At 42.1% G+C, this 16,522-nt stretch overlaps 1 protein-coding gene across 2 annotated transcripts; it reads left to right on the top strand.

Annotated features, from left to right (window-relative positions):
- The first annotated feature begins 7,817 nt into the window (after nucleotides 1-7,817).
- Nucleotides 7,818-11,196, top strand: H2-M9 (histocompatibility 2, M region locus 9). 2 transcript variants are annotated; one of them, NM_001368317.1, is made up of 5 exons: nucleotides 7,818-7,909; nucleotides 8,141-8,410; nucleotides 8,672-8,947; nucleotides 9,923-10,033; nucleotides 10,824-11,196. In NM_001368317.1, exons 1-5 carry the CDS (start codon nucleotides 7,837-7,839, stop codon nucleotides 10,826-10,828), a joined length of 735 nt encoding a protein of 244 aa, NP_001355246.1. In that variant the 5' UTR covers nucleotides 7,818-7,836; the 3' UTR covers nucleotides 10,829-11,196. The 2 variants fall into 2 exon arrangements, with proteins under 2 accessions (NP_001355246.1, NP_032231.1); NM_008205.1 differs by lacking the exon at nucleotides 10,824-11,196 and adding an exon at nucleotides 9,519-9,794 and having other exon boundaries at nucleotides 7,837-7,909; nucleotides 9,923-10,056.
- The last annotated feature ends 5,326 nt before the right edge of the window (nucleotides 11,197-16,522 follow it).

The following is a 16,522-nucleotide window of genomic DNA, read 5'->3' as shown; positions in this document are numbered from 1 at the left end:
ATCTCAGATAATGAGAAAGCATTTGACAAAATCTGACACCCTTTCATGATAAAAGTCATGGAAAGATCAGGAATTCAAGGCCCATACCCAAACATAATAAAAGCAATATACAGCAAACCAGTAGCCAACATCAAAGTAAATGGAGAGAAGCTGGAAGCAATTCCACTAAAATCAGGGACTGGACAAGCCTGCCCACTTTCTCCCTACCTATTCAATATAGTACTTGAAGTCCTAGCCAGAGCAATTTGACAACAAAAGGAGATCAAGGGGATATCAATTGGAAAGGAAGACGTCAAAATATCACTATTTGCAGATGATATGACAGTATATATAAGTGACCCAAAAAATTCCACCAGAGAACACCTAAACCTGATAAACTGCTTCAATGTAGTAGCTGGATATAAAATTAACTCAAACAAATCAGTGGCCTCTCTCTACACAAAGGATAAACAGACTGAGAAAGAAATTAGGGAAACAAAACCCTTCACAATAGTCACAAATAATATAAAATACCTTGTTGTGACTCTAACTAAGGAAGTGAAAGATCTGTATGACAAGAACTTCAAGTCTCTGAAGAAACAAATTGAAGAAGATCTCAGAAAATCGAAAGATCTCCGAAGCTCATGGATTGGCAGGATTAATATAGTAAAAATGGCTATCCTGCTGAAAGCAATCTACAGATTCAATGCAATCCCCATCAAAATTCCAACTAAATTCTTCACTGAGTTAGAAATGGCAATCTGCAAATTCATCTGGAATAACAAAAAACCTAGGATTGCAAAAACTATTCTCAACAATAAAAGAACCCCTGGGGGAATCACAATGCCTGACCTCAAGCTGTACTACAGAGCAATTGGGATAAAACGTGCACAGAGCTGGTACAGTGACAGACAGGTAGATCAATGGAATAGAATTAAAGACCCAGAAATGAACCCACACAACACACCTATGGTCACTTGATCTTTGACAAGAGAGATAAAACAATCCAATGGAAAAAAGACAGCATTTTTAACAAATTGTGCTGGCACAACTGGCGGTTATTGTGTAGAAGAATGCAAATTGATCCATTCTTATCTCCTTGTACAAAGCTCAAGTCTAAGTGGATCAAAGACCTTCACATAAAGCGGGAGACACTGAAATTTATAGAGGAGAAAGTGGGGAAAAGCCTCGAAGATATGGGCACAGGGGAAAAATTCCTAAACAGAACAGCAATGGCCTGTGCTGTAAGATCCAGAATTGACAAATGGGACCTCATAAAATTGCAAAGCTTCTGTAGGGCAAAAGATACTGTCAATAAGACAAAAAGGCCACCAACAGATTGGGAAAGAATTTTTACCAATCCTAAATCCGATAGGGGACTCATATCCAATATATACAAAGAGCTCAAGAAGCTGAACTCCAGAAATTCAAATAACCCCATTAAAAATGGGGTACAGAGCTAAACAAAGAATTCTCAACCGAGGAATACCGAAGGACCGAGAAGCACTTGAAAATCATCAACATCCTTAATTATCATGGAAATGCAAATCAAAACAACCCTGAGATTCCACCTCACACCAGTCAGAATGGCTAGGATCAAAAATTCAGGTGACAGCAGATGCTGGCGAGGATGTGGAGAAAGAGGAACACTCATCCATTGCTGGTGTGTTTGCAAGCTTATACAACCACTCTGGAAATCATTCTGGTGGTTCCTCAGAAAACTGGACATAGTACTACCGGTAGATCCATCAATACCTCTCCTGGGCATATAACCAGAAGATGTTCCAACTGGCAATAAGGACACATGCTCCACTATGTTCACAGCAGCCCTATTTGTAATATCCAGAAGCTGGAAAGAACCCAGATGTCCCTCTACAGAGGAATGGATACTGAAAATGTGTCACATTTACACAATGGAGTACTACTCAGCTATTAAAAACAATGAATTTATGGAATTCTTGGGCAAATGGATGTATCTGGAGAATATTATCCTGTGTGAGGTAACCCAATCCCAAAAGAAGTCACTTGATATGCACTCACTGATAAGTGGATATTAGCCCAGAAACAGAATACCCAAGATACAACCTCCGAAACACAAGAAAATCAGGAAGGAGGACCAACTCGTAGATACTTCATTCCTACCTAGAATAGGGAATAAAATATCCATGGAAGGAGTTGCAGAGACAAAGTTTAGAGCTAACACAAAAGGATGAACCATCCAGAGACTGCACCACTCGGGGGTCCATCCCATAATCAGCCACCAAACACAGACACTATTGCATACACCAGCAAGATTTTGCCGAAAGGACCCTGATATAGCTGCCTCCTGTGAGGCTTTGCCAGGCCTGGCAAATACAGAAGTGGATGTTCACAGTCATCTATAGGATGGATCACAGGTCTCCCAGTGTAGGAGCTAGAGAAAGTACCCATAGCTGAAGGGGTCTACAACCTTATAGGTGGAACAACAATATGAACTAATCAGTACCCCCAGAACTCATGTCTCTAGCTGCATATGTAGTAGAAGATGGCCTAGTTGGCCATCATTGGGAAGAGAGGACCCTTAGTCTAGCAAACTTTATATACCCCTGTACAGGGGAAAGCCAGGGCCAAGAAATGGGATTGAGTGAGTAGGGGAGCAGGGCTGGGGCGGGGAGGATATAGGGGACTTTTGGGACAGATTTTGATATGTAAATGAAGAAAATATCCAAAAAAGAAAAAAGGAAAGAAAAGCAGACAATGGACATGCATTAAATGTGGCCATATTTGAAGAAGGGCAAAGAGGTCCAGAGATTCCCACTGTTTCCATAGGTTCATCAGTAGGATGCTGACATGAGTTTTCGGTAAGGAATTTGGAGTCCTCCATTCCTTTACCCCTCTTTTAATTAATTAATTAATTAATTAATTAATTAATTAATTTCTTCTGTTTTCTTATTTAAAAGTTCTAATGAACTAGAGATGTGTGGACAACAGTCACCTCATGTGATGGTAATCTCCTAATTTGCCCCATCTTATTCCCACCCCTATCATTCACATGCTGACTCTACAAGTGTGTGCTGTTTTTATCTAGGATTCTGAGAAATTTAAAAATTTGCCTACTCATCCAAATCTATAAGTGATGGAGGGAATTTAGCAATTGACTTATTAAGTAGAAAGTGTAAAATTATAGTGCAATCCTCTTTGAGCAGTATTATCCTCCATTTTATGGAATCTATTAACATTGAAAAGAATCAATGGCAAAAATTTAGAATTGCTTACCAGGGAATGACATAGAATGTGGCTTTCGCTAACCTCCCAACATTTGGGCACAATAGGAGCTCTGGGCTCCTGTGCACAGAAACTGAATATCAATCCTAGAAACAAAGAAATTCTCTTAAACAAGAACTTGTCAAAAATTGAGACACTGAACCAACTGCTATTCACATCATCTGGATCATGTCTTCCTGTTTACCCTGAACTCCTTTTAAACATGCTTATCAAATATATTCTCATCCCCCTATATTATTGAATGTGGATCAAACAGTAGCCCAATATTTTTCCTAATCAGGTTCAGAAAGTATAATATGTAAGCCCTCAATGGAATAATTGAATTTTGGATATTTGAATTCCTCACCCTAAATTTAAAATCTTCTTGTGCTTACAAAACTTGATGTGAAATTTGCGGTGATATGGATGGTGATCCTGCACAGGACCCAAGAAAAAGATTATAGAAATTTCACCTGGGTCCATAATTTCAGAGATATTAAATGGTAGCCATAACACGGGTGGCTGACATTTTTAGAAGGTCCTGTGAATGTGCAGAGAATTGTGCTGCATTTCTGGGTCTTGAGAGTATGTGGGAGTTTAGCCCAGTGTCATAGGAAAACATTGTAGAGATTTTTGAGATCTGTCAGTAGTACATTATCTTTCTCAGCTCCTGGCAATTCTTTGTTGGCCTTTTAGGGACATTGTGGTCAAGGCCACTGCCAGAGTAGCTAACTTATTGTACATTTCCATATCCTTCAAATCTCCATGATTTCTGATGGCAGGAAGCCAAGGCTTGGTGTAGGCATGTAGGGTGATGAATTGTGCACAGACATCTTGGTCTGCAGTCGTGCACAGGCCTTGAAAGCCAGAGACCTGGTTGGGGGTGATATTTGCCTTCATGGGATGGTAGAAGTTTGCCCATGGCTCATGTATCCCTGGCTCCTGTTGCAGCTATAGCTCCACAGCCCCCCAAATCCCTGCAGAGAAGTGTGTGGCCATTAGTCACAGAGAAGCAGCACCAAGCCCTCCCACATGCAAATCAAGTTTCCTCAAAGCTCTCAGACCAAGCCAATGAGAAGTACCTGTTGTCAATCCCTGATCCACCTCAAAACTGTATATAAGAATCCTATTCAGAAGGATTTAAGGTGTACAAGAACTACTCAATCATCTGAGACCTTCTGTCCTAAGAGCTATAACACTTGGGAAGAGGTTCTGCTCTCATGAAACACCTCCTGAAGCTCAGCATCACTTGACCTTGACCACACACATCCCCATGGTGTTATTGTCATCAGAACATTTAAGGCCAAACTTGTTTTCTGACAGCTGTAAGAAGCTAGGATCTCCCAACACAAAGAATAAAGAGACAAGTACCATAAATAGCAGGAAAAAAAAGACTTTCTTAAGTGTTACCATATTTGGAAGAAAAGCCAAAACCACTTCAGAAACTCCTTCTGTCTCTCCAGGTTCATGATTCATATTCTGACATGTGTTTTAGATTTAAACATAGATATTTGAGGACTTTGCTTTCCCCTTCTGTTTCTTTTTTTTTTTTTTTCTTAATTTTAAGTTACTTATAACCTGGAGATTCTTAGACATCACTCACCCCTTCTGATAGCAGTTGCCTAATTTCCCCCAGGATTTTCTTTGGAGATTCCTGAAAACTATGTGTGAGTTTCCTTCCACACCTTGGGTCTCTGATGTTCAAACTTCTGATTTTTCTTATCCTACCTTTCAGGTGTCTACATTACAGGTGAGTGCTGTGACTCATAAGCTTTCTGTGTAGTTTTAATATCTGTTTACTAATCAATGATTATAAGAGATGGGAGGAATCTAGCAATTGACCTAGTCAGGTCAGAAGTGTTCAATTGCTGTGTGATTTTTTTTTTTTGGTTGTTATTGTGGAATTGAGACAGGATATGACATCTTTTATTATGGTCTTTATCTAATTGTATTTCTTTCCCTTTTGCAGGACTGTATGTATGCATGTATGGGCCCCATTCTCTTCCAATATATGAATTGTGGAACTATACAGACAATGTACATTTTTTTTTATTTAAAGGGTAAGAAACAGCTTTTTGTGCAGCATTAACCTCTAGTATGGACTCCACTTGTATTTAAAATAATTAATGGCAAAAATTTAGAGTAGTTTATTTGACATTGAGAAGGAATGCCTCTTCTGCTAACCTCCCAACATTCAGGCACATCAGCAACTCTGAACTCCTCTCCTCAGGGATTATGGTATCCCTGTGGAGAACCACCTCCAGTGCTGGTGAGTGTTAAAACTTCTACAGCTTCTTTGGAAAATCATAAAATTTGGGTTATCAAAAAAAAAAAAGAGAAGCAGGAGTAGTTCTACCTCAAGACCCTGTTATACCTCTAAAGGACATATACCTCAAAGATACCCTAGTGTACCACAGGGACACTTGCTGAACTATGTTCACAGCAGATTTATTCATAATAGCCAGCAACTAGGCACAAACTAGATGTTCCTCAACTGAAGAATTGATAAATAAAATGTGATACATATATACAATGGGATACTCTTCAGCCACTAAAAGAAAAAGATCATGAATTTTGCAGGCTCATGAATGGAACTTGAGAACACCATCCTTATGAGGGTACCCAGACTCCTAGAGAGAAGTGTATATTAGTCATAAAGTATAGAAAACACAACATACATTAAAGAGACTTATAGACGCTAGGAGAGAAGGCTCAACCAAGAATGCTTGAATCTCATCTAGAAGGGGGAATAAAATGATCATATGAGGCAGATGGAGGGAGGAAACTGAGTGGTGGAACAGAAAGGGAGGGAAAGGGTAGGTTTCTGAATCAGCTTTAGAGAAAAACAGAAGAGAAAGCCAGAAGGCCAGGAGAATGATGGAAATGTGTAGCATGTTTGGGCATGTGATTGGGAGGGTGTCTTGAGGATATCTCAGAGGCTTGTGATGTTAAATATTCCTTGGAATCAATGCCCCCCCCCACTAATTAGCTGAGACTACCAGGAGATGGGACATTAAACATTTGGAGACCATGTACAAATTGTAGCCAACCAAGTACTCCATTGTAGTAATAGGGACACTAAACCACCACAATTTTTTTTTAACCAAAAATGTATCCTATCTACAAGAAATGTGGAGACAGGGGATAAATCAGAGATGAAGGAATTTCCACCCATTAACTACCCTAAGTTCAGACCCATGCCACGAGAAAGTGCCAATCACTGACACTGCTAATGATGCTCTTTTTTGCTTGCAGACAGGATGCTAGCATAACTGTCCTCTGAGGGGCTATATCCAGAAGCTGACTGAATCACATGAGGAGACAGACCCACAGAAAACATTGGATGGTGCTTGTGATATCTCATGGAAGACTTGACTGAGGAACTGAGGTCTGTGAAGGGGACAGAAATTCCACAAGAATACAAACAGAGTCAACTAACATAAACATCTGGGGGATCTAAGAGACTGAACCACTAATAAAAGAGCAAATCGGCTTAGACATAGGCATCACTTCATCTCTGATCTATCTCCTCCCAATCACACCCCCAAACATGCTGAACATGTACATATATTGCAGCTATGGAACTCCATCTTCATGTGGTTCCCTCAACAAGTTGAGCAAGGGCTGTCCCTAAAAGTGTCATCAGTGTGTGGAATACATTACCCTAATTGGAATACCTTTTGTGGCCTCAGTGGAAGAAGATGTACCAAGTACTGCAGAGCCTTGATATGTCAGGGAAGAGGTAAACTTTGGAGGGCCCTCCACTATTTCAAAGGAGAAGTGAAGGGGGATACAGCAGGAACTCTGTGAAGGTATCTGGGGGACAGCATCAGGATGTAAATTGAATAAACATATTTTTAAAATCCCAAGAATATCTAATGGAAATGTGAGGATAAAAATAGGCAGAAGTTGTAATTTGGAAAATAGTTGTTACTTTTTGTAAACATTCTCTTCTTATGTACTTTCTTTGGTTTTTTTTGTTGTTGTTGTTTTTGATTTTGTTTTTGTTTTTCGAGACAGGTTTCTCTGTATATCCCTGGCTGTCCTGTAACTCACTCTGTAGACCAGGCTGGCCTCGAACTCAGAAATTCAGCTGCCTCTGCCTGCCAAGTGCTGGGATTAAAGGCGTTCGCCACCATGCCTGGAGTACTTTCTTAATATGTTTGATGAAGCAGATTTCACAAAATTAGAGTTTTAAATGTGATGAAGATTGGTTGACACAATCCACACAATCATGATTCACTCTAAGCAACATTCTCTTTGTCAGCCATTGTAGACATCCTGACGTTAAAATTGCTGAGTCTTACTGAGTCAATGGTCTATCACATTGACTCAGAAGAACATTGTGTTCATGGCTAGGAGTTCAAGCATCAAAGTAAACAACTTGTCTTACCACATACTGCACTTATGTTCCCACGCCCCAGAGCTAGATCTGAGCTGGCGATTCAGGACCCTAGGGACTGCTCTTACAAGAGTTCATCTTTCCATGCCTCAAAGCAAACACAGTTTATCACTACCATTGGGATTTCTTAGAGAAGCCAATCAGCCTCCTCCTTATCAAGATTATAAAATGAATACCTACTAGCAGAAACTCTGTCTGAACTTACCAAGAAGATGAAGAACTTTGAATCCCAGCCTCTCCTCCTGCTGTTCATGGTCACCTTGGTCATCGCAAAGCATCCAAATGGTGAGTGTGGGAATTTGAAGGAAAAGGACCAAACATGGGGAATTAAAGGGACTTTATCCCTGGGGGTGCAGTAACTGGGAAGCATTTCTCTTCCCTAACCCAGGAAGAATTTCTGTTCCCTTCTCTATTCTGCATCCTGCCCCTTGCTTCCTACCTTCCTTGGGAATAGGCCTGTGGACTGGCATTGGCTCTTAGGTGAAGGGTGGAGATTTAAAGACCCACTTCCCCTAGGTTCACACACTCTGAGATTTGTGTCCACCTTCTTATCATGGCCTCGACATCTGGAGCTGCAGTTTATCTTTCTCATCTATGTGGATGAAACACAGATCATGGGATTCAACAGTATATCAGAGAGTCAGAGGATGGAGAGTCGGGTACCATGGTTGAATGAGCTAAATGCAGAGTTTTGGGAGTTGGCAACACAGGATGTCCTGAAAGAAAAAAGCTTCGTGACAGGAATTATGAACAAATTGCTCCACATCTATAATGATAGCATGACTGGTGAGTAAACCCCAAGCAGAAATTCCAAACATCAAGCTGCCCATGGGTTTGCCCCTATGTGCTACATCCAGGCTTTATACCCGGAAAATGTGACCAATGGTTACTATGCTGCAGAAAGCTCAGTCACTGACCTGGGTTTCTGTGCAGTTTAAATCCAAGTTCAAATCCATTAGGAAAAGTCACATGGGCTGGGCAACCCACTGAAGATTCACACCAAGTAACATGCCCTGTACAAGTGGCTGAGAGTGAGGTCTTTTCCAGGATATCACATAATCCAGGAAACATATGGCTGCCAAGTCAAGCAGAGAACGTACTTCAGTCACGCCTTCATGGAATTATTATTCGATACACATGATTACATCACACTGAATGAGGATCTGCAAACATGGAGAGCGGTTGGCAAGGCAGCTGAGATAGTTAAGGAAGAGTGGGAGAAAATAAATCTTGTAAAGTCGTCAAAGTCTTTCCTGCTGGGTGCATGTGTGGAGGGGCTCCTTCAATACCTGAACTTTGGGAAGAAGTATTTGCTGAGAACAGGTAAGGACAGCAACTGCCCCATCTGCTCTGAGATTGTAGCTCCTTTCCCCTGATGATTCCTCCTCAGCAGAAAGCAGCTGGAATGCCAACTCAGTCTTGCATCAAAGTGAGAAGTGTGCTTCTGGTTTTCTGCATTCAACTAGACAGAGTACTCTCCAGAGAGCTAAGGCTTCTCTCAGCACAATTCAGTCTGTGAATTAAGCAGCAGTTCCTTCCACTTGCATTGTTTACCAAGGCCACACTCAAACCTATTCATGGTCCATGCACAGTGTCTTGTCCTCTGATGCCTGACCACGGTCTTTCTCAGTATTTCATCTCCAACCCATCAAAACCTAAAATCCATATCACTAGGTGAAGATACAGCATCTCTTGTTGTGTGCTGGCTCATGTTGATTCTGAAACTTTCCCAGGAATAGATTGCCGCATCCATTTCCTGTGTTTACACTGCTCTGTGGTGTGGGCACCTCTTCTTCAAGCTAACTCTCCTGTCCATTCACAAAAAGATACATGAGCATTGATGAATGTCTAGGAAGAATGTCAAATGTCTTAAATTTCCAATTGTTTCCCTCAGACACCCCTAAAATACACATGACCTATAAGATCAGACCAGATAGGAAAATCACCCTGAGGTGCTGGGCCTTCAACTTCTACCCACCTGAAATCACCCTAACCTGGCAGAGGGATGGAAGCAACCAGACCCAGGACATGGAGGTGATAGAGATCAGGCCTTCTGGTGATGGAACTTTTCAGAAATGGGCAGCTGTGGTGGTCTCTTCTGGAGAAGAGCATAGATACACATGCCATGTAAATCATGAGGGGCTATCTGAGCCTGTCACCCTGAGATGGGGTAAGGATGGGGAGTGAGTACAGAAACCATTTAGAGGGGGTGGGAGTCTAGAGGGACAAATGGAAAACGGTCAAGACAGAGAGCTGGATGTCAGACTCTCACTGTCTTTTCATTCATTTCCACCCAAGATCCTCCTGAACCCACCATCCCCTTCCTGCCTATGATTATTGCTCTGGTTCTTGGGGCTCTGCTTATGGGATCAGTGATGACTTTTCTTATATGGAAGAGAAGGACTAGAGGTAAGAAAGGGTCATGGTCTTAATTCATGTATCTATGGAAGTAACAAGCCCAAACTGTGGGAAACCCTTAAACATGACAGCAGATTTCATTCACATAACTGCAGGTCATACAGGGCAGATGTGCTGAGAGTACCTCCTCTGTGAATCAGAAAGAAAATAATAAAGAGAATTATTATTAATATTATTAATATCATTATCCTTTCCTGAGCCTCCTGAGCCCACAATTCCCTTCAGGGTAGAGAACTTACTCTCAGCTCTAAGATATCAGAGGGACATTCCTTATTTTGCATAAACTTCCAGGGTTCTAGATATCACATTTCGTAGACAGGTTTCCATCTTGATTATCTCGATCTGGAGACACAGTTCTGAACACTTATCTGAGATAAAGTCCAGGAGATCTCCCTAGGCCATCTTCACCCTGCTGGCTCCATGGCTTCTAATATAAGGTCTTGCTTCCAGTTTAAACAGGAAACAGCTATGTTCAGTTTAGCCAGTAATATGAGTTGTGACTCATCTATGGGAAACATATTGATATAGGTAAGAGCTCACTCAGTTTTGTTTTCCTTGCCACAGGGAGGTGAAATTCCTTTGATGCACAGTTTTTGGTTACATTATTAAATAGTAACACCCTAAAGGGCCTCTTGTGCACCCCTGAGAGGGACAGAGGAGAGAATCCTGAGGGATGGTGACTCCTGGGATTGGGTCTCAATTGAGTGAGTGAGGAGCTGTTGTCTATGTCACCATTTAATGATACATATCTGTGTTTCTTCTTTATTCTTTTTACCTACAGGTTAAGACAGATGTGGTACAGAGCCATTAAACACTGTTTCTGGCTTCTCCTCCCATTGTGCCTTCTCTTTCTACACCTGACTGTGACTATGTGTCTGTCTCCTCTGAGCACACTGTAAGCAGTTCATCAGCAGGAAAAAGCCTTATCTTGACTCTTACTGTGTATATTCCCCGGTCATCTCTCATATTCCCACACAGGCAGGGCTGGGAAACCTCCATCCATGATTGGAATTTCACTTTCCCCAATATAGAATTCCATGCTTCTGTCTTTACTTAATTATTTGTGTTTGTTTGTGCAACTTCTTGGCAGATTGTGTGATTGACTGATATCCTAAAAATGAGTAAAACTTGATGGGAAAATAAATCTCAGAATCTTATGAAATTTGTTTGCTGTGCTAAATCCCTTGCCTGTATGGCATTGGTTGCATTGTGGAGTCAAGGGAGCCCTGGGCTGTTTACCCTTGCTGCTGGTTCCACCTGGGCTTTCACATTGTCTCTTTCCTCCTGAATAATTTTCCTATGTCCTAATACCAATCTTCTAGTGCACCTGTTCCTCTGGGTCATGTGATCCAAAAGTCTCAGGAATTTTTCAGCCTCGTCCAGGGTCTGTAATGTTCTCTCCCATGAACACTCAGTCTTAAAATGTCTCAGTCTGGTGCTAAACTTGGAGAAATTTGGATTATGGTTTCAAGATGAATTATACTTGTTCTCAGTTTTGTGTATGATCCTGGTGTCATTGTCTTCTGTTGTGAACTGTCAGTGACACTATTAGGAAGTTTTTCTGTCAAGTCACACAGCTGATCTCTGTGCTATTCTGTCACAGATGTGAGAGGTAAAGCCTGGTTTCTGACAGCCCTGGGTAGCATAACATGTCTGACAAATCCACAGAACTCAGCTAGCCAACATGATGTTTGCAAGTTCAAGATCAAGCAGAGTTATATTCTGAGGACATGTTCTAAAATAAATTAAAAACCAAATATTGTATGGTGGATGTAGATCTACTATGCTAATATCAGTTCAAAGAAATCTGAATTTATCTTTGCTTTTCTTATGGAAAGAAAGTTTAATGTAAATAATATTGCAAGGTAGAAACCTAACGGCTCCGTCTACATATTCCCCTTCTTTCTATCCATGCTAACCTCACCTTGTGCCCCACACATAGAGGGCCAAGGTGCCTCCTTGGTCACGATCAGGGCTCTGTTGTCACTCTCCTCATATTGACACTCCATGTGGTATTTCCATAACAAGATATACAGGCATGGCCTCTGGGATGCCCTTTTGACCTCATGCCCTTCAGAAAAGAATGTGATCCACAGGATGAAAATCAGATCCAGTGAATTGACAGATTGGTTCTGAACATAGGAGAATTAACAGAAGGCCACCCAGGGCTATGGCCAGACTCTACCCATGTTCTTGTGATTCCAGCTATACTCTTAGAATCAAAGATAGGTCTTTGAGGAAGCCCTGGCCAGATGAAAATCTTATTCTACTTGGGAGGGAGGAGGCAATAACAGGAGGGGGGAGAGAGGGGGGACCTGGATGGGAAAGGGGAAAGGGAGAGGAAGAGGGGAACATGATCAGGTATTGTGTGGGGGGAAAAGACTGAAGCCCTGAGAAGCAGCAGATAGAATGCAGACAAGAATCCTTGGGAGGTAGGAGGTGGATGGATGCTCCAGAATGTACCAGAGACCTGTGAGTTGAGAGACTCTCAGGACTCAAAAGGAGGGACCTTAGATGAAATGCCCTACAGTGGGGAGAGGGAACTTGCAGAGCCCATTTCCAGCAGAAAGACAGGGCATCCAGTGAGAGAGGAGTGTGACATCCCACAGTTAAAAAAAAAAAAAAAACTCTGACCTATAATTGCTACTGTCTGAAAGAACTGAATGATAAAAATGGATAAGAGCCTGGGGAAAAGGAGGTCCAGCGACAGACCCAATATGGGATCCAGCTCCTGGGGAAGGCCCAAGGCCTGACACTATTACTGAGGCTATGGAGTGCTCACAATAAGGGACCTATCGTGATTGCCCTCTGACTGACTCAATAAGCAGCTGAAAGAGTCAGATGCAGATATTTACACCCAAGCAATGGACAGAAGCTGCTGAATACTATCATTGAAATAGGGAAAAGGTTGGAAGAAGCTGAGGAGGAGAGCGACACTGTAGGACAACCAGCAGTCTCAATTAATCTGGGCTTCCTAGATAACTCGGACACTGGTCCACCAACCAGGTAGCATACTGAAAGACTACGAGAGGAGCCCCTCGCTCAGGCCTCAGGACAATAGCGGACACCCAAGAACTCACGACAGACCGAGCTTGTTGCAAACCACATGAGGCTTTATTCGGGGAAAGCCAGAGCTCTGGGGACGACTCATATCCCTCATATCCCATGCAGGGGCAGAGGAGTCGACCTTGAGAGGAAAGAGTTCCCAGTTTTTATAGGCCCTCAGGGGGGAAAGGAGAAGGGGGAGATTAGGGGATTTCCAGATCTAAACAATGTCTATTCTCAAGAAATGGGTATGGGAGGGGTACAAGGAAAGAGTCTAATGAAGGTGCAGCAATGGGCACACACCTGATCAGAACATTGGCAGACACACAGGTTCAAGGAGTGGCCAGAGCATTGTGCACCTCTATTTTTCTAAATCAGTGAAGCTAGTTCTGCTAACACTGACGTCTATCTTGCCAATTTCAGGGCTTCTGTGTCCTTTTACATTCTGCCAGGATCTTTCAATACACCAACTGATATAAGGCCCTTCATAGCATATTCAGCACATACCCAGCAGAGGACAGCCAGGTCAAGGTTCAGTCAGAGACAATGCACCTAAACTTCAAGAGACTGGAGGCACTAGGGCATGGAGAAGTCTGCTGGGGTGGGGCTTTGGGGAGGGGTAGGGACATCCTAGTTCAGACAAAGGGTGGGAGGAGATATGGGATGTGGACCAGTCAGAGGGTGGACTTGGAGGGGGGTTAAATCTGGAAAAAAAATTAAATAAAATTTTAAAAAATGAGAAAATCATAGGTTTAGGAAAAAATCACAAAACATGCAAGACCCTATTAATAGGAACAAATATCCATGGATCCTCAAGATGTATTTTGATCCAGTTTGAAAGTATTATGTATCATTTTCAATAAAATAAGGGTCATAAAATTCTGTTCCCAACAGTGTCAGTGTGGATAAATATAGGTGACAGAGGCAATTTATCTTGGAAATACAGAGAAATTGTAAATATATACATAAGTGTCTAGACATATTTAGAATAAAATGGTCTAGAATTGTGGACATGTTGGTCCCCATGTTTGTACTCAGGAGAAAGTTGTGACTCAAACCACTAGGTCATGGATCAGGGTAAAGCAGTTTGTCCCCACATATTATTCCCAGGATTCTGTCTCCAAGATTTAGGTTAGAGTGAGGAGGCAGGCTCTAGAGTTACTAGATTTAAAGAGTTAATTCTTACATTACCCATCTCACCATGTGCTGTGGATTTGGTTTAATGCTTGCATTATGTTATTTGGGCTTCCAAAATTGCACTGGAATGCGCATGTCTGCATGTAAGACACTGAAGGTCTGTGCCTCTCATTGGCTGTGATTGGTAAATATAGTTGCTGGCAGCAAATGGCTGGACAGGAAGACAGAGATATGACCCCTAGGATTTCCAGGGAAGGAAGCAGGAGGAAGAAAAAGCTTCCATGTTGGGAAGGAGAAAGTCCAACCCTGAGAAGTGTAGGACAGATGTATAGAGACCGCCAACATGAAAAAGTCGGGAATTAGGCCTAGGAGGTCTGCAAGCCTGAGTCCAGGGTAGCAAAGATAGAATATGGAATATGCTAGTGAGCGGAGCCACTAGCAATGTGGAATTTTGGATGTGGCTCATTGAGCTGTTTAAGGCAAATTAAAATAGAAGGCTGTATGTGTGTCTTTCATTCATAAATTCAGAGAATATGAGCAGTAGCAAGGATCTCCTTCAGGTAGAGCTGGGGAGATTAGAGCAGAACCACACTATAGAAATAACCATGTCTGTCATTCCTATTGGCAATACCTAGAGACACCAACTCCCCAGTGCCAGTGAAGGTGATAAAGTGAAGAGAGACAAGTCCTGACTCAGTTTGTAGGCATAAGCAAAAGGAATCCATTGACCTTGAGCTTTTCTAATCTCTGTCCTTGATCCAAAAACATATGCATGAGTCCTGAGTTCAGTAGGGAAAGAGTCTCACAAAGGACCCAGGGCTCAGATTGGCTAAGGTGCATTACCTAGAAAATTGCATTTGTGTTGTAACTCACCTGGAATCTCCCTGTTTCCCTGTTGGAGAACTAGTTTCTGCTGTGACCACCAAACCTACCTGGTATTTCTTGAGGACAAGAATATATGGCAATGATGCCATATAGAAACTACCAGAGAATTACAAGGAGGCTTAAACTGCAAACCAAATTTGGGTAATATGGTTTGAGTGGTACAAGGTTAGAAGACACACTTTACAGAGTCACAGGGCAGTATTCATTCCAGGGATGCAAGTGGTAGGTGAAAAATCATCTAGAATATGGGTGAGGGACAGGTCAGGTGACTCTTTATTAGGGGTCTTAGCATGGCCTCCATGAGAGCTATGAGCTCTGGGAGAAGATTTGGAGGACAGGAAGGATTCTTGCAGCTAGGATCCAGATAAGGGATTTCATATCTTCTTCTCCAGTCCCAGAAGCTGAGGATGAACTGAGCAAACAACTGAGCCTGTTCAGGACATTTTATTCAGACCTGACCTGGGTGTTTTGGTTTTGTCAATTTGACACAAGCTACCTTATACCGGAGGGTGAAACTCGGTGGACCAAATATCTTCATCAGATTTCCTCTGTGTAAGTCTTTAAGGGCCCAAATCAGTGCTGGGCCTGTGCTCCTTGATTATATATGAAAGCAGGATGAGGGAGGCAGTAAGCAGCAGTCCTCCACGGAGTGGGCCTTCCTCCATGATCCTCCCTTGAATGCTTGGCCTAAGCACCTCACTGTTGAAATGTGAGTTTGGGCTTGTCAATGAAATGAACTCTTTATTCTGCAAGTTATATTTGGTCATAGTGTTTTGTCACAACAATAACAAAGCAGACTAGAACAGACAGCCATTAGGCATGTATGCGAATGCCACAAGTACCCCCATTCATATTTTTGTGAAGGGAACTGGTTTTTGGTTAGGTTTTACTTCCATGTATGTTTGTGTAGTACATGTGAATAGATAGGTGATGCCTTTGCAATGCAGAAGAGAGTATCTAATCCCATGGAGCTGGAGTAACAGGAGGCTGTGAATGGCCCTTTGATGATTCATGGAATTGAATCAGGGTCCACAGCTCTTTTAAATGCTCAGCCTTCCTTCCAGTCCCAGTATAGTGATGTCCTTACCTGCTTTTCTTTGCTGGATTCCAGGCTCTGGAACAATTTGATACACCTGACAGAATCTCAACCACTTAATAAGGATTAAATCTGAGCGTCAGACCACCTAAACCTGGAGTTTGGACTAGGAAAGGCAGGTAGCTTGTGGATTAGATGGAGATCTTCCTCAGTTGTGTATTGAGACATCCTGTCTTGGACATGCTCTACTACAGTAGGCTCAGCAGAGATGGTGTCACTAGGTAGATAGCAATGGAAAAACTCAGCAGAGATACTTATACACTGACTTTGACCACTGATCTCAAAGATTTCTACAGGGAGGAAAGCATTGTCTATAA

The sequence above is a fragment of the Mus musculus genome, chromosome 17 (genome assembly GCF_000001635.26).
Source record: "Mus musculus strain C57BL/6J chromosome 17, GRCm38.p6 C57BL/6J".
In the NCBI taxonomy this organism is placed as follows: domain Eukaryota; kingdom Metazoa; phylum Chordata; class Mammalia; order Rodentia; family Muridae; genus Mus; species Mus musculus.
The sequence above is the reverse complement of the archived record's forward strand: the minus strand, read 5'-3'. Positions and strand labels throughout refer to the sequence as shown.